Source organism: Pinus tabuliformis, chromosome X, assembly GCF_031772625.1.
Source record: "Pinus tabuliformis cultivar Carrire ecotype Pingquan chromosome X, CPIR1, whole genome shotgun sequence".
Classification (NCBI taxonomy): Eukaryota; Viridiplantae; Streptophyta; class Pinopsida; order Pinales; family Pinaceae; genus Pinus; species Pinus tabuliformis.
In genome coordinates, this window is record NC_142308.1 from 1151961226 (window position 1) to 1151984081 (window position 22856).

At 36.3% G+C, this 22856-nt stretch overlaps 1 protein-coding gene across 1 annotated transcript in view; it reads right to left on the reverse strand.

Moving 5' to 3' along the window:
- LOC149143975 (neutral/alkaline invertase 3, chloroplastic-like) overlaps positions 1–22184 on the reverse strand; it is a 187171-nt gene extending 164987 nt beyond the window's left edge. Inside the window, exon 1 of the mRNA XM_089448392.1 lies at positions 21424–22184. Coding sequence (XP_089304518.1) covers positions 21424–21948 — 525 coding nt within the window. The 5' untranslated portion in view covers positions 21949–22184. The remainder of the gene's footprint in view (positions 1–21423) is intronic.
- Positions 22185–22856: the final 672 nt, after the last annotated feature.

The following is a 22856-nucleotide window of genomic DNA, read 5'->3' on the forward strand; positions in this document are numbered from 1 at the left end:
GGGTACATGGACCAAGTGGAGCTGTGAAGTGCACTACATCAGCTAGTAGGTCAGTTGGTATCTTGTTTAGAGTAGATTGGTGGTCGCAATTGTTGACAACAAACCCTAGTCTATATTCTTGTATAAATAATTGTATGAGGGCCATAATTTTTGGTACGAGAGCTCTAAACTGTTGTATTATAGATTGATAATATAATGAAGTTGGGTTGTTGAAAAATTGTAAAAAGTTGACTATTTGTGCACTAGTTGATTTACTGTGCAAAGTAGTTTGTTGTGGAATTTGAGTTGTTTGTGTCAGAGATTCTAAGACCATAACCTAGATTCTCCAGTGTTGTGGAAAAACAATTTGGTATCAGAGCTACTTTGAAGGGCCAAGGAATCAAAGTGTGCACAACAAACACACCTCAAGAGGGAGTTGGTTATATTGTTGTTGAAGTACTAATAGCAATGTCGAAATTTTCAGTTTATCTGCGATATGAGGACAAGTTGGAAGGGTTGTCTAACTATAGTTTGTGGAAGGAAAGGATCAAGTTGGTTTTGATGGTGAACAGGATCTGGGACTTTTTCAAGAACGAGATCAATAATCCCACTAACCATAAGGAGTTGGAAGTGTATGAAGAGATGGATACGAAGGCCAAGTTAATCATCCTACATGGTTTAAAGGATCCTTTGATACCTCATCTGTCTAGGAAGAACACTGCCCATGCTATGTGGAAAGCTCTTCAGAATTTTTTCCAGAATAAGAACAAGAATCAGCTATTGGTATTGCAGGATAAGTTGAAGTCCACCAAGATGATATAGGCTAAAGGAGTGACTTCGTATCTGATGAGATTGTCTTAGGTTCGAGATGAGCTTGCTGTCATCAATGAGACCATTTCAGATTATGAGATAGTGAGGATTTCTATGAAGGGGTTTACTCCAAAATTGAAGTCATTCATCAAAGGGATCATTACCAGAGAAAAGCTACCGGACTGGAACAGGTTGTGGGATGCCTTCATTCAGGAAGTTGAGAGACAAGGAGCTTCATTCGAAGAAGAAGGCTTATGATAATGACGTGGCACTTGCAATAAAGATGAAGGGAAAGCAAAAGAAGGACTTGAGTAAGTTGAAGTGTTTTAATTGTGGTGAATATGGTCATTATTCGATGAAGTGTCCAAAGAAGAAGCAAGGAGATAATGAGAAGAAGAAAGGGAAGGAGGTTGCAGGTGTCGCCACCTCTACTGAGATAGATGATCTCCCCAAGAGATTAGAGAGGGAGGATTTTTCTATGATTTCTCATTGATCTGAGGGTGCCATCAACGAGACTGCATGGTACGTGGATAGTGGTGCATCAAAGCATATGATAGGTTTGTGTGATGTGTTCAAGACTCTAACTGAGTGGGACTCAAAGTTGCACATGGTGGTGGGTGACAAGAGTCAACAAGAGATCAATGGATCAAGTATTGTGCCATTCAAAATGGAGTCAGGTCAGTTGATGCGAGTTTAGGATGTACTATTTGTACCAAATCTTAGATATAACATATTGTCTATCTCAGTGATCGAGCAGAAGGGGTTTGACGTGATTTTCTAGGAAGGGAAAGTGAAGCTCAGGCTCAAGGTCTCTAGCTCTAGTGGAGTGGTCATTGGAGTTAGGGAGCATGGTCTATATAGGCTTACAGGCAAGCCTATAGATCATGAGAAGAAAAAGCAAGAGAAGGCTAAGGTCCTAAAGGTTCAGAAGGAGCCAAGTTCCAGCAAGAGCGTGCAGGTTCATATGGAGAATGTGTAACCCAAGAAGAGTGCATGGTTAGTGAGGAGCAAGGGTGCTTCTACAACTGGCAAGAAGGAACCGTGGGAAGGCTTGAAAACATTTCAAGAGAAAAAGAAACAGGAGGCTTCTCGTGGCAATGACACTTTTGAAAAGGGCATAGTTCATGCTACAGGGTATGTTGGAGTTGTGAGTGCCAGGAGTTGGTCTAGTGTCACCGGTAGTGACAGTGATGAAGAGTTACTTCCTAGTCTTGGAAATGCCTCCCTCGATAAAGAGGGACTGTTGAGATTTGTAGCTTGGGAGGTACTCCAAACCCTAGGGTATAGGGTTGTGGAGGATTAGGTACACAAAGTCACTTTGCGGGTTAAGTACCCAAGGGTTGGGCTTTGCACCCAAGCTTGTGGGTGTGAAACCATGCATGGATTTGATGATTTGACCCTTGGAGATGATGGAGCACCCTTAATGAAGCAAGGGGCTGCCAAGAACACCAAGAGAGGATTTGTAGATTGTGTGAAATGAACTTTTATGTGTTTCATGTGGGCTAATTGTCTTAGAATTCAAGTCGGCCTTAACTTTAGGAGATCCTTTGGAAGGGCTAGACGCTAGCCTAAGATAAGCATATAAAAGAAGGAGGAGGAGCCTCATTCCTCATCCATCTTCACACTCCTTTCTCATGTGTAAGACAAAACTAAGAGAGTTGAGTATCTTTGAATCAACCATGGCTCTAGGAGGCCTAGCAAAGGAGAGGAAGAGTTTTGTTTTGGTTTGTTTCTCATGATTTTTTGGGTCATTTTTTGAGGAGAAGCAAGCAAAAAAGATAGGAGGAGGATAGGCTGAGTTTGCGAGGGTAATTCTGGGCATAAATCAAGTGAAATTTATCTATGTATGGGCCAAAGTTTTCTGTTGTAATTGCAGGTGGGAGACAACCTTATTTTGGGAGGTCGAGTAGCCTACTAGGCTCCCTATATTAGGTTGCATTCATCTCCAACAAAAGCACATGAATAGGAGGTCTGTGGAGGTGAGAATTCTATGTTTTTGTGCAAGTCTATTGTGCCCTAGAGAAGGTCGAATACCTCAGGAAGTGCAGACCCATATTTGAAGTATTATGAGGGTTGAAAGTGGATGTCTTCAAGGAGGAAGGGTGCAAGAGTGGAGGTCCTAGTTTGGATAGCTGTTGGTGGGAATCTTGTGGTTGATTGGAGGGCATCAAGTAGGTGTCCAAAGAGTACCCTAAGTGCAAGACTTAAGAAGGACATTGAGCCTGCTCGGATTGGCAAAAATTTGAAGCTTAGGGATTGTTCTTTGAAGGGATAAAAGGGCAGTCAAGGGAGTAGTTTGACTAGCCCTAAGTTGATTGATGGTGAAGAAATTTTGACAGTGATAATGGGCAACTTCCATGCCCTAAGTTTGTCTTCATTGGAGCGGTACAGGAAGGCAATAATGTGAAGAAGTCCCAAAGTGTTGTGTTCTTGAAGGACTAAGGAGCAACAGGTGTGAAACTTAGGAGTTGTTCACAAACAAAGTCGTGAACAACTCACATAAGTCCCTACATGTTGACTCATTGATGGACTAATGATCAGTTGGAGGGAAGACAATGGGTGAGTCGTGTTCAGTGACCTAAAGGAGAAGGATTCATTGATAGAGGCAGATGTGTTCAAGATATGTGGACCAAGTGGAGTTGTGAAGTGCACTACATCAACTAGTAGGTCAGTTGGTGTCTTGTTCAGGGTAGATTGGTGGTCATAGTTGTTGACACCAAACCCTAGTTTATATTCTTGTATCAATGATTGTATAAGGGCCATGATCCCTGGTACGGGAGCCCTAGACGTTGTATTATAGATTGATAATATAACGAAGTTGGGTTGTTGAAAATTTGTAAAAAGTTGTCTATTTGTGCACCAATTGATTTACTGATGAATTTATTCTGCTATGCAAAGCAGTTTGTTGTGGCATTGAGTTGGTTGTGTCAGAGATTCTACAACCCTAACCTAGATTCTCTAGTGTCATGGAAAGACAACATCATGTGCCCTATGTCCAGGATCCAATCAACCCATTCCATCAAAACCACTGTTTTTGAAAGGGAAATCCTTTGAGAGGATGCTTGCTCCTCAGCTCGATTGAGTTTTTCTTGTACACGGGTTGACGTTGTTAATTTTTGGTAGTTATGGTCGGTATTCAAATCATCCTTCTAAAAGAAATTAAAATTATTAATTTCGAGCTCATGTAGGATCCAAAGAGACAGGTCGACCCCACCAATTGAATGGGTGTGACCCTCGGTTAAAACCCACTTGATTTGACCACTATATATACACATTCGACCTCCTCCATTTGGCATTAATTCAAGTGAACACAAAAACATCTATTCTTCTATTCACACATGCGAAAGAGAGAGGAGTTTTTCTGAAGTTTGATCAAGCACTTTTGGAGTATGTTTGACCGGAGTTGACCAAGTCTTCTTCTGATCTGTTTGACCAAGTTCTGGATAGAGTTTCACTGAGACTTTTCGACATTGTCTGACCAAGTTCGTTGGCTTTTGTTTGACCAAATTTGCAACAAGTTTGATTGACACTTTTTTAGGCAGTTGACCAAGACTTTTTGGACAAGTTTGATCGAGATTTTCTGGGCAGTTGGTCAAATTTTTTGGGTAAGTTTAACCGAATTTTGGGCAGTCTGTTTGACTATAATTTGCCCGAGGTTCTGATTTGTTGACTGAGCAAATTCTAGGTAGCTTTGACCACAGTTTGACTAGGCAATTTGATCGAACTTCTGGGCAGCAATAGGAGGGGAAAATATGGCCTGTTTGACTTAGAGTGGACCAAATTTATGAGAAATTGCAAGAGGCCGAATTTAGTCCAGTTTGACCAGGTTTGACCAATGCTAGTTTGTTGTTCTAGTTTAACCAAATTTGACTTGGAAAGTCATATTGTACTTTTACTGAATTGAACAATTTCTCCTAAAAAAGATTGTTGGATTTTCTCCCAAGTTTGGGTTTCCCAGGTGAAAATTTTTGGTGTCTTTTGTGCATGGCTTATCTATTGTGATAGTTATTGTTCTATTGCATTTGCAATTGATTTTTCTAAGTGCAATTGCTTAATGATGTTATGAAATATGCTAAAGTAAGATTGTATATCATTGGAAGTAATTATTAGTGGAAGAAAATTATGCTTGTCTAAATTAGCACTAGAAAATCAACAGGCATGAGATCCCGATATCTCAAGGCAAACTCCTCTAGTTAATGGTGCATGCAGGTATGATCTTTGTGGGCCCATTCTTTGTCGTAAGCCCCTCTTCTAACGTATTCTTGTTGGCGCAACATGGGGAGCAAAGCAATTGAATATGAAATTCAAGCGACGGCCAAATCAGACCCAAGTGTGCAGTGGAGTAAGGGGGTGCCACATTATACAACTGCTATGAAGAAAGGAGTTAAGGACCAAAGGGACAATTAGAAGGGGATCTAGGCCAACTAGAAGCAAAGGAGAGAGACGTGCAACAATATACGACCCCCAACCACCAATTCCTCGCCCAACGCCAAATAACAAGCTTACAAAAATACCACTAAGAAAACAACACTTGCAGTACAACAAGGTTGAAACAAAGGAAGAGAAATGGAATTGCTAGAGGGGGATGAAAGACAAGACCACTAAACAAAGAGATATGCCATCGATGAGAATATGGGTTACTGAGAAGGAAAAGGGGAAAGACCTGCCAAAAAATCAAAGGAAAGGAAAATAAAAGAGGAAACAACTTAGACTTATGCCTTTGCCCAAACATTGCATAGACGACCCTGCAAATTAACCAAGATATCTGGTTCCTTACAATACTTGGAGAAAACACATTATTACTAGTTTCAATGTGGTACTACAAGGCCTAAAGGAAAACGACCCCCGCAACCTGATGGAGTTCTAGCTAGGGGGTTAGCGTTAAAGCACTTGAAATCCTTTCATGGTTGCTACATCCACTCTGCCCTTATCTCTTGTGCTACAAACGTTTCTGCTACCATTTGTTGTTTGTTATCTGCCATAGGAGTGTATGAATTACATATCCGTAGATTTAACAACATAGGAAGGATATTAACAAACGTTGTCATCACACAAATCAATTTCTCAATCAGAGCACCCTCTATCCACCACTATTTCCTCTCCACCTTAATTCCTTGCATGATATTATAACTTATCGCAACATTTAACATTGTCAAGGGTGTGTTGTCACGTCCCACAGTCCATTAGCCATGTGGGACAGTTTATTGCCCCCCCCTCCCCCTCTCAATCGTTGATAGCCACCCCATCCGGGGACAAAATCATCTCAATTTTATTTCAACTAGTAAAATATATTAAATCCCATGACATTATCCTTTATATTTTATAAAGTCATGTTAGCTACTTTTGATTCTTATCCTTTAGCATGAAACCATCTTAATTTTGTTTATGGTAAATCTTCTAAAGGAGATGTCTAGGTGTAAGACATTATTTGATGTATTCTATTTTTTTTTAATAATATTTAGGTTTTGTTTATTATAATTTTGTTTATTTAATTTTTTCTTAATTTTTATGTTTAATTATTTTTAATTGAATTTATTTATTAAGATTGTCACAATATATAACATTAAATAAGTTAATATAAAAGACATATAGACAAATGGACTTTTACCATTTACTTTGTCTTTTATCTCTTAAGTTATTCAAGTAAATATTGTTGAACTCATTTGTACAAAATGATTTAGAGAGTGTTATGGATTATTGAGACAATGATAAGTAAATTCATTAATATTTCGATTTTGATGATCAAAAATTTACAAGTGAGCAATTCAAGCTTTCAAAGTCACAACGAGAACTCATTTTGTCCCTTACCCTCTATCTCCCAAACTATTCAAATAGTGTTGTTAAAATTGTTTATAAAAAATGATTTAAAGAAAGTTATGGGTTATGGATTATTGAGACAATGATAATCAAATTCATTAATAGTTGTATTATGATGATCAAGCATTTGTAAATGAGCAATGTGAGCCTCCCAAACTAAAATAAGAACATGGTTCCCTAATAAGCATGGAATTACATTCAAGCAATGAACTCCGCCATCACAAAACTTATCTCCACATGTTGAAGGCTCAATCTATACAAGCCATATTTCATGAAAGTGACAACCTGTGCGAGCTTTGGCACAAGAGGATTACTCACTTGCATCACAAAGTGTTGCCCATGCTACAAAAGATTGTCACTGGTCCTTCAGAGTTCAACATGGAACAAGAGGGAGTGTGCAAGGGATGTGCTCTTGGCAAGTAAGCCAAGGCTACTTTTCCAAGCAACGAGAGCAAGTCCAAGGGGATTTTGTATCTAGTAGATACAAATGTGTGTTGTTCGATTGCAGTAGCATCTTTGAAGGGTTCCATTTACTAATTTGACCTTCATCAATGATTTCTCTATGAGGATGTGGATTTTCTTCATGAGAACTAAGGATGAGGTCTTTAGTTGATTACCATAGCTTAAGGGTTTGGTGGAGAATCATATAGGAAGGTTAGAGTCTTGAGGTTGAATAAGGGGAGTGAGTATACCTCCAATGGCTACAAATATTTTTGTAATGAGGCAAGGATCAAGAGGAAGCTGATAGTATCATACAACCCACAACATAGTGGGGTCGTTGAAAGGAAGAATTGGGCCATAGTTGGAGTTGTTAAGGCAATGATTCATGACCAGGATCTAACCATGTTCCTTTAGGTGGAGGCCTGCAATATGGCAGTGTATGTACAAAACAAGAGTCATAAGGTCTTTGGGGGCAAGACTCCAGAAGAAGCATTCTTTAAAGTTGAACCAGAGATTGGCCACTTTTGCATGTTCAATTGTCTAGTATATGCCATATACCAAAGGAGGAGAGAACGAAGCTAGAGCCCTCAGTAGAGAAGGGAATTTTCGTGGGGTATAATGAGGCTTCAAAGGCACATAGGATTTTGATTGTAGGGTAGAAAAAGACCATTTTAAGTTGAGATGTCATGTTTTAGGAGGGCTAGACATTCAAGAAGTGGCATAAGCCCCTTCCTACACAAGCATAAGAAAAGGAGTAGGTGAATCGAAAGATCGAGGAGAGTTCATCGCCACCCACAACAAGGACTAAATCTTTAGGTCAAGAGGAGAAGTTTGTGGTTCCTTCCAGTTCTCAATGGTTATAGAAGACATCAGGGGATGATCTGTAGCATGTGGAGGATTCTGGAGCATATTTAAGGAGATTAGATTGCCAAGGAAGATTCCTAGCTATATGACTCTCATGAGTAGCATCATTGATTTCGACACTACCGTCTTTGAGGAGGCAACATACTAGCAAGTCTAGAGGGATGCCATGATGGAGGAGTATCACTCCATTATGAAGAATGATGTTTGGGGCATAGTTCTAAGACCAAATAGAAAATTGGTGGTGAGATTCAAGTGGATCTTCAAGATCAAACATGTTGTGGATGCCACATAGAGGAGTATAAGGCGAGGAGTGTGGCAAGAGGGTTCTCCCAAAGGGAGGGAATGGACTATGAAAAGACCTTTTCTCCATTCATTGGGTATACTTCCATTTGGGTTGTCATATCTATTGCCTTGGTTATGGGTTGGAAGATACATTAGATGGATGCGAAGATGGAATTCCTCAATGGACTTACTGAGGAGGTGTAAATTAAGAAGCCTCGGGGATTTGTGATTCACGAGATGGAATCTCATGTATGTAGGCTTAGAAAAGTCTTCTAAGGACTCAAGTAGGCACCGAGGGCATGGTACTCAAAGATTGATGGGTACTTGTTAAGCATGTGCTTCACTGAGAGTGAGGCGAATCCTAATTTGTACTTTACACTAGTTGGAGATGATCCACTCATCTTGGTGTTGTATGTGAATAATTTATTTCTCATGGGTATGAAGAAGCTTATTTCTATGTGAAAACTGTAGCTAGCTTTGGAGTTCAAGATGAAGGACATTGGTTTGAAACATTAATTCATGGGGTTAGAGGTGTGGCAACAAATAAGCAATATCTTCCTTGGGCAAGGAAAGTATGCAGTTCACATTTTGAGGAGATTCGAGATGGTGGACATTAGGCCTATGATCACCAATCTAAAGAAGTTGAGTGCTTCAAATTCAAAGTTGGTGGATCCCACCTTGTATAGGTAGTTGATTCGTTCCTACATGTATCTATTCAACATTAGGCTAGATATATGCTTTGTTGTGAACACCCTAAGCCAATTCATGGTGGAGTCAAGGCAAGTGGATTGGATTTCAACAAAGCATGTGCTTAGATACTTATGTGGTATGATGGAGTGTGGATTGAGATATGTTAGGAGTGATGGAATGAAGTTGTAGGGGTATAAAGACACAAATTGGCACGAGATTTTAGTGGATAGGAAAAACACCTCAAGTTGTTGCTTCAACTTTGGATTAGTAGTGATTTCATGGTTCAGTAAGAAGCATGCTTCTGTGGCACTTAGTTCAACAAAAACAATGCATATGGAAGCAAGTTTGGCTAGTTGTAGACTATTTGGTTGCACAAGTTACTTGTTAGAATATTTGGTCAAAATTTGAAGCTTGCAGTGATACACACTGCGATAATTTGAGTTGGATCAAAGTTCAAACTCTTAGTTAATTGAATGTTCCATGATAGATCCAAGCATATTGAGATCAAATATCACTTCATCAAAGATAGGGTCCAAAGAGGAGCAATGAAGCTTCAATATATATCCACAGATGAGCAGGTTGCAGATACTCTAACCAAACCCTTGGTGAAAGGGAAGCTTGTCTTCTACAAAGATAAGCTAGGAGTGGTGCATAATACCTTCCTTGCTAAGGAGTGTTGTTGTTTGTAGCAGCAAACAAGCATTTATGCATTGGCTAGGTGTCAAGCATGCAAGAATCATCCAAAGCCGCCTTAGGGAACTTGCTTAATTTATTAAGTAAGTTGTTCTTATGATTTTCCTAACTTGGAAAAGCACATTAATTAGGTTAATCAACTAATGTTGGTTATTGAGCTAAAAAGTCTAAGGAAAAGTAAATTATTTACTTTAATGACTTGGGCTTGATCTCAACCATTGAGCTTAAGCAAGTTAGAATTTAATTGTTGAATTCATGTGATTTACGTTGAAAAATCTCTCATAAATTAGAATTTAATCTTAGCCATCAACCACTTTAAATATTAGGGTTAGGGATTTAGCTCAATAAAGAAATATAAAAGACAACCTAGGGAAAAAAGAAAGACACATATTTTAGAAGATAATTTTCTCAATGAATGGTCTCAACAAGAGGTGAAGGACTTTCACCTAGAGGTCTATTGTTAGAAGAAAAAACATGAGAAATTTTGCAGTGAGGAAGGTGCCTCAATGCAAATCATATAGCAAGATTTGCAGGGTCATGGATTCACACATGGCAACACAGTCATACAATGTCTATAGATCACTAACAAGTGTGCACCAGTTGAGCTTCAACTCGCACACGAAAGCAATACAAGTTCAAGGAGCAAGATTTGTTGATAAGGGGTTTAATCCATGATTTTCTGACAATTGTACAAGGTGTATAGGTGCCTTGTAACTTTTAGAAATTTGTTGCAACTTGTGTTTTTCTTAGTAGGGAAACTTTCATAGTTAGGGAGCCCCCACTATTTTGAGAATGCAAAAATGAAGATCAATTGGAGGGATATTTTTCTATGTGATTGATTCCTTGTGCTTGCTTCTACTATTTAATTTTGGAGTTAAAAATTCTAGTTTTTTTTCTTTTAGTAGTTGAAAAAATATTTTTTTCTACGTTATAAAAATTACTAGGAATTAAAACCATATCTAGAATTAAGAAATTAACACATAGGAAATTCTAAACCAATGATAGTAACTCTATCCAAAGGAGCATGGAAAGTATCACCAAATTCTTTATATACCCAGAATTCAGAGGATCAATAGAGAAATTGTTGCACAAAGGAATTTGTGCTTCTAACCTATCATCCAAAGTTATCAAGTATTGAGATGCTCTAGGCCTATGGTCCATGCACACCTTCTCTCAAGCAACTAATACCCAACCTTTACTAGAATCCCAAATTTCAACCAACACCCAGTGAAACGATAGTGTAACGAGCAAAATATTAAGACAAAGGAAAACATAGAAACTAGGGTTGAAACTTACTTCCCTTTCGGGCAACACTAGTTCAAATTTCCCTCACACTCGACCTCCAATCTCAATCATGTTCAGGTTAAAAACATTAAAAATCAAATCCCAATGCCTAAAATTTTTATATAAACTACACACTCACACACACACATATTTGATATGATCCTTCTTATTTATGAAATCATCTTAGCTACTTTGGAATCTTATTCTTTAGTATGAAATCATCTTCTTCTTATTTTATAACTAGGTTAAGCCTAGGCTAAGGCCATCCCATCTATTGGATGGAAGAATGATTTATCCATTAGTAAGATGTTATCACTTGTGTTAAACTCGATGCAAAATCATCTTAATTTTGTTTGAGCTAGTAAAATAAATTAAGTCCCATAACATGATCCTTTTTATTTATAAAATCATGTTTGTTACTTTCTAGTCTTGTCCTTTTTATTTATGAAATCATGTTAGTTATTTTCTAGGCTTTTTTGAGTAAGAAAATACCAACAGACTTTATATTATATATAAATTGGTTGTTTACATATGTCAAAATGTCACATCAAATACATCATATTCCAACGAAATATTATATCAAATCTCCTAGTGTAACTTACCAGGGACTATTCCAGTAGGATAATTATTAGTATGTTCACATTTACATATTATGATTAAACTCATTACTAATAGTGAAATTACAAAAAGTTCCACATCTAGCAAAAGAAAAAAACTACGAGAAGTGAATTTTTCTAGCTCCTTGATATCAATCATTGAAGTAGGACGCATAGTGGATCTCCATTGGATTGTATCAATGCCCAACCTTTGATAGTGCATATGCCACTCCATTTTGTTCCCTATAAATATGGGCAAAGTACACCCTGTTTAGAAGTTTAATCATCATTCTAATTCTCCACATCCAATTTGTAAGAGAAGGAGGTTCAAATGTATACTTTTTCAAGGCCCAATCAATAACCACTTTTGAATCACCAAATATATTCAATTTCTCAATGGATAGCCATCTATCTTAATATAAGACACCCCATCATGCTATGATCTTTTCCCTAGAATTGGTGCCAACTCCACTGAACTAGTAGAAATGGAAAAAAATGACCCAACCTAATGACAATGTATGCCTTGTAACCACAAGTATTATATAGTTTGCAGCCCTATCATAAAACGCCAGAGGGTATCTACCCCATATATCCATGATGGATATTTCTCATAGTTCCAATTTATACCACAAGCCCAATTTCATTTAAATAAGCACAAATATTAATGCATTTGCCATATATATCCAACGTTTTTTTCAAAAATGTCTGCATTACTACATTTCCAAATACCCCACAAAATGTAAAATGGTAGAATGTAGAATACCTTGTATTCCATCATCCAATCCCGAATACATGTTTCCACAAACACAGTATTCCATACAACAATAATTTTTAAGTTGCTTAGTACACCTGTCCATATGGAGACCAAAAAAAGACATGTAAGGAATATATGAGTCGCATCCTCGAGGGCCCTCAAACACATATGCATCTACCAAGACTCATGAATCACCTATGGCATAAATTATCCCAGGTTAATCTTTTGTTTTACTGAGTTAACCACCCAAAACATTTAAGTTTTAGGGGGAGGTTCCAATACCATAATTTACAGAACCACCCATATCCCCCCATTTTGTTGTGCCATTGTAATATACCTGTAAGCATCTCTAACAATGATTCTCACCTGTTTAGTCTTCCCCTCCCAAGTGAATGTATCCTCATTCCCTCCCAATGTGATGCCAACCATTAATAAGTTGTGAGTGTATTTGTCCCATTCCTCGGCCAAAACCCCATATATGCCCAAATCCTTCGAGCTAATATAGATAAGATATAGAAAATTGGGGTTAGTTGCCACTTGAATCTGATTAATATAATAAATGCCCAAATGATGTATATATCTGATAAGCGATAATGGCAAGATGTGTTTTCCAGTGAATCCCTTAATAGGATCCAACCCGATCTCCACTATTGAGCCCAAACCAATCTCCCACCACAAGTTCCCAAACAACCATTGCTTGATTTTCATCAACCCATTCTAGATGTAAGAAACTAAACATGGAGCTCGAGCCTCATCTTTTATCCACTCAATCATAGTCTAATTCTTAAGGTATTTCTCCTTTATGATATTCTATCAAATACCAGAACCATATAAAGCTTGCCACAAACTTTTTAACCCCAATTACCATCCAAATTTCTCAATATTCATTATCGCCATCTCCCATCCTCTTTGTGCTTAGAGATGTCCTCCAGCGTAACAAGATGTATCTTTTTAACGTCATATGAGCTAGCACAAATGAATTTTGAAATGATGGAGTTAATCTTGTTGATGATGGAGCAAGGTAATATATACATATGCATCCAGTATAAAACAATACTTTGTAGGACTGATTGTACCAGAATCAATCTACCCCCAACAGTCAACCACTTGTGTGACCAACTTGTTAATCTGCGCTCAAATTTATTGATCAACCAACACTAATCATGGATGCCATAATTGTTTGGTTTCAAATGGAAACCAAGGTATTTGAAACCATCGTCTAATGGGATCACCTCGACAACAAAAGCTACAACAATCTCAGATACAATATTTGTCTCCAGTGTTGCATTAATCAATAATGATTTTGAATTGTTCATATATAAACAAGATATGAAGCCCAAAGAGTGAATGACCTGGTTCAAATATTTCCATTCAATAATGAATGCCTTCCCAAGAATCAACACATCATCCACAAATATTAAGTGAGAAATTGAGGTGTTTTTTGTGATCTGGAGCCCTGAGAAATGACCCTAATGTTGCGCCATAGTAATCATCCTTCTCATACCATCAATAACAACCAAACATAACAAAGCGGATAATGAACACCCATTAATCATCCCCCTAAAGGCCCTGAAGAATTTATAAGGCACCCCACTTATCAATATAGCGAAATTAACTGAGGTGATGCACGCCATAATCCAGTCAACCACATCTACCAATAGGCCAATTTTTGTAATATCAACCTCAGAAAACCCCAGCCTACACAATCCTATGCCTTGTGCAAATCTAATTTCAAGAGTAATGAATCCTTCTTTTTTACCTTAATAGAGTGAACACATTCCTTAGTGATTGCCACATCCTGAATTTGCCTATTTTTTGAAAAACCAAATTCTGCAAGAGAAATATGTTTCGACAAGTTATCCATTATACAAATTGCAATAACCTTCGAAATCATTTTATAAATGATATTGCACAGTGAAATAAGCTTAAAATTCATAAAAGATTCTTCCTTTGATACTTATATCAATGTAATAAAAGTGGAGTTAAGAGCACCAGATATATTACAATTGGCCTGTGATTCCTCAGTAAGTTGAAGCAGATCCGCACCCATAAGATCCATGAAATGTATAAATAATTCTACTGGCCATCCATCTGATCTAGGAGTTTTGTCCCTGGAAAATGTTCAAGACAAATACTAATTCATCATAGGAGATCAACATCCATATTCTTGCATTATCCTCCTCATTGTGCATAATTGGATATGACTGTATGATTTGCAATTAATTTTTGATGTCAACTCCGACGACATAGATCTCCAAAGTGTTTTATAGTCGCCTCATGGAGCTCATTCAATGAACGAATTTTCTGACCCACTCAATCCTCCAGATCCCATATAGTAATATCACACCTCCTCTGTGAGGCAAAATTGTGAAAAAAAATAGTATTCTTATCACCCCCTTTAATCTAGATGACACGACTTTTAAGTCGCCATTCCTCTTCTTCTTGAGATGAGAGGTTCATTCTACCATCCAATATGAAGGAAATGTGTAATTATGTCCGCTCTCAACTTTGATTTGACATGTGTCCCTTAAAAAAATACTTTACATGAAGAAACATTGTCCACAATAACAAAAACATAAATGATTATACATATTTGATTAGTTTTAATTAAAAGCATTATAAAACATTAATAATCACATTTTCATTGTGCTCGCTTGGTTGTTTTATATTCCATTTTCACTTTTGGAATAATGGATAAAATATTTCTATATCTACGGTTAAATAATATAGTTTTATATAACTTTACAAAGATAAAGTAATTAAAAAAAAAAATATATATATATATATATATATGTGTGTTATTGTTTACCTTAGTAAAAAATTTCAATGCTCAAGTAATTAAAGATAAAATAATTTAGTTACTTATTAATAAGAAGAAAATATGTAACTCATTGAATTTTTAATATAAAATAATACAATTTAAACAATGTAAAACTACACATGGCCTGGGCCTATATAGAGAGAGGGACAAAAAAACCACTATAGATCCATCTTAATCATGGGTTTATCAAGCACTAAAAGAGATTAATTATCTTGACGTGTAAATCCTTTTTCTAGTTTTGCATTCTAAAAAACAGTTTGCATATAATGAGATTTGATCTCTCTCAACTCTTGATACTGGTTGATCTAGAATAAACTTTTTCTCCCTTCCAAATCCAATACTCATAGTTCAATCACTTCAACAAAATAATCTAGCATATCGAGATCAACAATCACCATTAATTCCTATTCAATCTCTTGTAATTCTTTGATGTCTTATTCCCCTAGACCAGTGTCGAATCACCTTCTTAAGCTCATTGAGTTTCCAACATACCCTAGCCATATGTGAAATCTCCTTTTGATATTCTGATCTCGACCAGAATTCCTAGACCACGTGATCGAATTCCATATCTTTTAACCATGCATGATTAAGTTTAAAAGGAATTCCTTTCCAATCAGATTCACCTCACCATTGGAAAAGAATAGGAGCACGATTCAACAAATTCAATGGGAGTGACCCATGAACGCATCAATCCCCATTCTTCCAGCAGATTTTCCTGGACCATGAACCTATCTAATCTTTTAGCTATGCCCACCATACCAATACGTCCATTCCTCCCACTGAGAAGAAGTGGAGGCAACAATACATCCACTAAATGATTTGACCCAAAAAGTTCTTTAAAATATGACCCCATAGGATCCATTTTGCACTTCGACCCCCATATCTCTTCCATAGAGTTATTTTCTAGTCTTATCCTTCAATGTGAAATCATCTTAGTTTTGTTTTAAGTAAAGCTTATAAAGGAGAGGTTTAGGGGTAAAACATTATTTAATGTATTGTATTTATTTTTCCAATAATATTTAGGTTTTGTTCATAATAATAATTTTTTATTATTTAATTTTTCGTTTAAATTTTGGTATTTAAAATTATTAATTGAATTTGGAATGGATGGAGCTTTGAAGGCCCCTACCGTAGCTAGGTTTTTTCCTTAACAAGTCAATTCATGCTCAGATTGTGTGGATCTCTTTGTAGACCTTTGTAGTGTGGCTCTCACATCCCAAAAAATGGAAAATCTTTGTGATTCAATGAAGAAAACAATATATTTTGCAATAATGGCAACGGATTCAGCAAGCTCTCTCTCTCAGGCAACTCAAGCCACGATTTCGTAGAGGGCCATGCTAAAAACCAGATCTGTTCTTTCAATAGTTTAAGAAGCTTGTTCTTTTAATTTGTAGGTTTAATGAATTATGGCTGCAATTCGCTGATCTCCACAAGTGGATTTCTGATTTGCAGAAAACTCCTCTGGCTGATGAAATGAATATTTACCCTCTAGCTCAGGTTTTTTTGTTTGTTTTTTAATATCGAGGATAAGAAGACTATTTGTGAATCTGGGCCCAAGTTCTGGGGTAGTGTTGGTTTCTTCATGCAACCCTAGTCTCGCACCTTCCAAACCTTCCCCTGCATCTCTAGAATCCCCTGTTGTTATCTTCCATTGACAATGCATTAGGGAAGTTTTATTGCGGCAACTCAAAATTGATTTTTTTTATAAGACCACTTACGTTTGAATATGTGTGGAGATGGATTTCAATAAGAGCTTTCCTGTCGAGATAAATCTTACAGATCCAGACTATGTATGGCTTTAGAAGCTTGATTATGAAAATGTTTTATTTCAATGTCGAGCTTGTTATGAAACAGGGCATGTAATAACTGGAAGCCCGAATGGTGGGAAGGAGCTTAGAGTGAACATTATAAGGTCTATAAAGAAGAAGAGACTCAGGGCAAGAAAGAAGTAAAGGACAAATAGGAAGAAGTTATTGTCAAAGAAAATCCACCAAAGGAAAGAAAAATTAGTCAAGAGGAAGTGCATGTCAATGAGGACCCTCCAAATTCAGCGCTAGTGAAAACACAACAAACCTTGGTGAAAGCCAGATCCAACTTTGAATCCTCAAGGAATAAAGATGGAAAAGTAATTTCTTGGGCAGACCAAGTAGATGAGAAAGAACCTAAAGAAAAAGACGCTCTCACCGAAGGATGTCCCATCGGATGTAGTAGAAAACATGGGTTGGACTCAAGTGGGGAAGAAGGGCAGAAATATTTCCCCAAGGAAAACAAAAAGCAAGTCAAAAATCAAATCAAAAAGTAGTGTAAAATTGAATGTAATTGTATTTAGATCTTGAGAGTATTTTGGAAAAAAATAGTTGGAAAGGAGCTCAAATTTTGTATCATGGAGTAATCGCTTGAGGTATTGGATTGACTCATTATGCTCAATCATGGTAACTTTGAAGAAATGTAATGGTTCTAGGTTGGATCTCTGCTTTCTCTTTTAATAAAACTCTCATACCCATTTCATTATACATAATTTTTTTTCTATTAAAATTATTGTAACATGTAAATTTATATAAGTTAATAATGATAAGCCCACGAGAGTAGAGTAGAAAGTGGTAGGGTGTTTTTTTAAGGCACTTTATATATATATATATATGATTTATTTAATTTTTTTCTTAAATTTATTGTAACATCTAGATTTATATAAGTTAATAATGACAAGCCTACAAGAGTAGAGTAGATAATGACATGGTGTTTTTCTAAGGCACTCTATGGTGTAAATGTCATCAATTGGAAGTTCCGTGGGTAAAAATCCAACCATGCTAAGGGTTGGTGTGGCCTAGGTTGGGTGCGATCTCCAAGTGATTTTGACAGCTTGGCCTTAAGCTCCGTGGGCAAAAATCCAATCATGCTAAGGGTTGGTGTGACCTAGGTTGGGTGCGATCTCCAAGTAATTTTGACAACTTAAATGCTTTTAAATGACTACTACTCAAGTCAAGCATGTGAGTCATCTCAACAAAATAAAGAACATATATCATTCACCTTGTCTTTTATCTTTTATCAGGATTATTTTTGCCCTAATATTTCCTGTAACGATTAATTTACTCTCTCTGGTACCGTATCTAAAATTTGTATGCAAGTGTTAATCTGCTTTTTCTCATTCAGTAATACAGCAAGGAAAGCATCATGTAACAATTCAACCCTTTGCAGACAATTAATCACACAGTAATCTTGACTGAGAAATATATCTCAACAAATCCAATATGCAGCACGTAGTTCCAATTCAACCGTGACAATTCCACAAGGGATAAGAGCTAAAACATACCAAAACTTCCCACATAATCTATCCTAACTAGAAACCATAGATCTTAAAGAATTATGTCTTCTACAATGACTCAATATTGTTTGTCGCGCCAATTCCGAACCTGTTGCAGATTCGACCTTCCTTTGTTCCAAGACCCTGGCCTTCTGTTGTAAACACCGAGCCACAGGAAGTAGACAGATTTGGATTCTTTCACAGATTCAGCTTCACGAGATTTATCCTCGGGGTTTTCTGATCCAAAAGCTTGCCTACATTAATTCTAAACCTTTCATTTGCCAAAACAATAAACGAACCACTGTGATCTTGTTGTCATTCTTACGCATCCTTAAGGATAGGGTTCAACTTCAAGAAACTAAATTTCGGCCTTCAGATTTGTATCACAACCTTGCCGCCTGAGGTTTCCCACAATTTCGGCTCCCTCAAGTTGACTCGCTTGACTCCTGTCTTGTTATACTTCTTCGTAACCCGAGTTTAGGGATATATCGTATTAGAATAAACTCACAGGAACCTGTGACAGATAAAACCCAAGAAGACTTTGGTCTGTCCCAGGATTTTGCTTCAGACAAATTACGCACTGCACAAAGTTGGCCAGAAATCTGTGCCCAAAGTTGGCCAGAAATCTGTCTTGTCTGCCACAGAGTGTGGCTCACAAGTATACGAGTTGTTTTTAGTGTGATTTCTCTAAAATCTAAGAACAAAAATTCAAAAAATCGCATTAAAACAACTCCTGTCTGCCACAACAGAGCAAATCGGATTTCCCTGCCTCAACCCCTATATCCGCCCGCCTATCACAGCGAAGATTCGCTTTGCGACCGAGAATATTTCTGGCCTTCGCGAGTTCGACTTTCCACGAATTCGCCTACAAAAATTTAAATCTCGAACTTACCCAACAATTCGAAAATACTCGAGCTAGGGCTGTACCCAATTTTTGTTATCACTTTGTGCCTAGAACAATATTAAAACAGAGGCCTCACTGCCTCTTAATTGATACTCGTGTGCCCAGAACAAGGAACCAACAAGTATTGCGTTGCCCTCCAGATGCTTTCCTGTGACAGAACATAATGAACAAACAAACAAGTATTTTGTTGCCCTTCTGATGCTTTCCTGTGCCATAACAGAATGAACAGGAAATGTGTCAAGTAGGGCTTTCACTACAGAAATTGACAGAGTAAAGGGGTCTTGACCCTCAGAGCCTCAGGCTCAAGATAAATAGAGATAATGATCCAATCCAATGCTCCAACAAAATGGATCTAAATCCTCTTGAATTTATAGATTTTTTGGAAGGTTTTTTTTCTTAATTGATCAAGTAAACTTTACTCCAAGCCCCGATTTTAAGTTATTTTGCCAAACCGCCCCAAAACTTGCCCAACAGTAGGAATTTTGAGGTTTTTGCCCTTTTATAGAGAAATTAATTTCCCCGGGACATTACACTCGGCAAGTTACAATGATAACTCACTTTATCCCTTACCCTCTATCTCCCAAACTATTTAAGAAGTTTTGCTGAATTTGTTTCTAAAAAAAATGAATTAGAGAACGTTAAGGTTATGCATTATTGAAATATCCATAAACAAATTCATTAATAATTTGACTATGATGATGAAGAATTTGTGAATGAGGAATGTGTACCTCACAAATTACAATGAAAACATGATTCCCTAATAAACACTAAATTACATTCAGGCTTTAAACTTCACCATCACAAAACTTATCTTTCTATGATCACTATAATACTAAGGTTATAATGCTAGAGTTATAACATCATTAGAATTTGACATCATGTGCTAAAGCTTTAGCCAAGTTAATAATATAATAGCTAAGTTAATAACATAATAACTTAGCATATTGAATCATTGTGTGTTAATAACATAATAATTAGTTAGAAACCTAATAGCTTAGCATATTGAATCACTGTGTATTTTGAAAATCTTTTGGTAAGAAATCACATTTAACTTTATTGAGCCCACATTTTTCAATAACACTGAATGTGATTTTTTATTAAAGATTTCAAAATACACAGTATGGATCACACAAGCCTGAATTCGAGATATTGAATCATTATGTTAAGATTGATTAATTTGACATATTGAATCGTTATGTTAAAATTGACTAATTTGAATACTCATTGTTTTCCTAGGATAAGACAGTCATTTCTTATATACTCTCCAACTAAAACCAAATTCTAATTCTCTATCACCAACTACTACTATGGTATGCCTCTATTTTATCATTAAAAGTCAATAAGATAAAATATTCATTAAGATATCAAATATGAAGTCAAACTAGCTATCAATTTTATTTTATTTTCTTAAATTAAATTATATAAAATAATTTTTTTTTAAATTTGATATTAGGAATTAAATTTTTAATTATCTAAATTCATATAAAACAAAAATAAATTAGATTTCCCTCTTAAAAAACCAACCTAGGCAATAGTGAAATTTAACTAATATCTAATAAATTAACCAACCTAGGCAATAGTGAAATTTAACTAATATCTAAAAAATTTATTAAATTATTATCACATTTATGATTAGAAAATTAATTTAATCACTATCATATAATCAAGATAATAAAGAAATTAAAAAAATAAAAAATAAAAATAAAAAAATAAATTATTATCATGATTAAAAAAATGGTTTAATCACTATCATATAATCAATATAATGGTGTAGATGAAATCTTCTGGAATGCTGTATGTTATCACACAGCATTCCAGAAGATTTCATCTACATCAATATAATGGTGCTGAGACTAACCATAACTATAACATTTATAATAACTAACTCAAAGACTTCCCACCAGAAAAAAGCCAGTAGTACACTGACACTGGTAAGAGAAAGTCAATGGCCAAAACCAAATTCATGAATAAAAAGTTTTTGATAGGGGAACATCTTCTTAATATCTTCCAGACTATGAGAGTGCTGATATTCAGAATGCCATTACTCGTTTTGTTTCATTTATTAAGTTCGATAGACGAATTTAACAGACTTGACTTGGATACTCAGCATAAACAAAGCATTCAGCATCAAGAAAATATGTAAACCACTAACAAAATAGCTGACGGTAGAAGAATTTTTCAGAGTACCTGCAACTGCAGTGTATGGAGAATATAATTCCGGACGATATCACTCTCTCCTTTCAGCATAAACGCCACTCCAGAAGGTATAAAATCGCGAACGAAAACCTGATCATAATTAAGCGTAGTGGAGTCGGTGGGATCCTTTGCAGCAATGGTTCCGATGAGGCTCCCATAGTACTTTACCACAGCTGACCTGAGAAGATTCCACGCTTCCTTTTCGCTATGGCTCTCCTCATGTGACCCTATCCCTGGTTTTCTCTTCCCCTGTTCCGCTACAGTACTATCGACTAACGCATTTCTGGCATTTATTTCACCCGCCAACATATCGAGGGGCTCATTTATCTCCTTTCCGATAATTTCATTCACTCGATCGATTTTCTGGCAAAGGCAATTGCCCAAACGCCTCGGCTTCTTTGACACAAATACCGCCGAAGTGTTAACATTCTTCCTTCTGCACGACGCATGTAATTGGCTGCGGCTCTGAAATTGTATCGAAACCCTGATTGGGGAAATTGGAGCAATTTGAATCATTTTCTTTAATCCCTGTAACCCCAGTGCCTGAAATTCAATCTGGATCCAAAACAACTAATTTTACAGAACGAATTGTGCAGCAAAGCTGGGTTTCTTCACATTCCATGAACTTCCATCTTGACACCATAAGATCTATCGTCCAGGGTGACACGAAGGCAACTTTAATTGCGGATCGCGGGTTCGATCCTCCTCGGGGTTAGACTGTTAGTGATCCGGAAAAAACTAGTTTATTTACTCTCCCAGTCGGCTGTTCACAAATTATTTGTAAGTTAAGTTCAAGCATCGTTTGTCAAGCGAGCGGTCATATGCGTGACTGGTATTTTGGGCCCTTCTGTCGTATATAGATTCATTTCGACCCCAAAATTATTTAAACATTGAGATCGCAAAGCCACGTGTGATTTTTTTAATCATAGATCAATGAACAGGGCATAAAAAACTAATATATGTTCAAATTAAATATATTTTTAATAGTTTTTCCACCTTAAATTATTATTAAGCATCTAATCATAATATTTTTTTATTAAGTATAAGAAAAAATTAGTTTTTATAAGTAGTCCATTTTTCTTAAATATAATAAAAACAAGTTTTCACTATGTAACCATTTAAATTTAGTATTCAATAATTTATTTAATTATACTTAATTTATTCTAAAATTTTATATTTATATTTTATAATTTATTTAATTATACTTAATTTATTCTAAAATTTTATATTTATATTTTATAATTTTGATGATTGGTGGAGTGTTCATTTAAAATTTTTGTCGTTTCAATAATGATAGACAATTTCTCTAAAAGAAAAAACAGATTGATAAAGTGAAATCTGACTGCGAAAATTTGTACACTCAAGTTTTAAGAGAAGCTTTTCTAAATAACCATAGTTCTAATGTGTTAGAAGGTTAAAAAGGC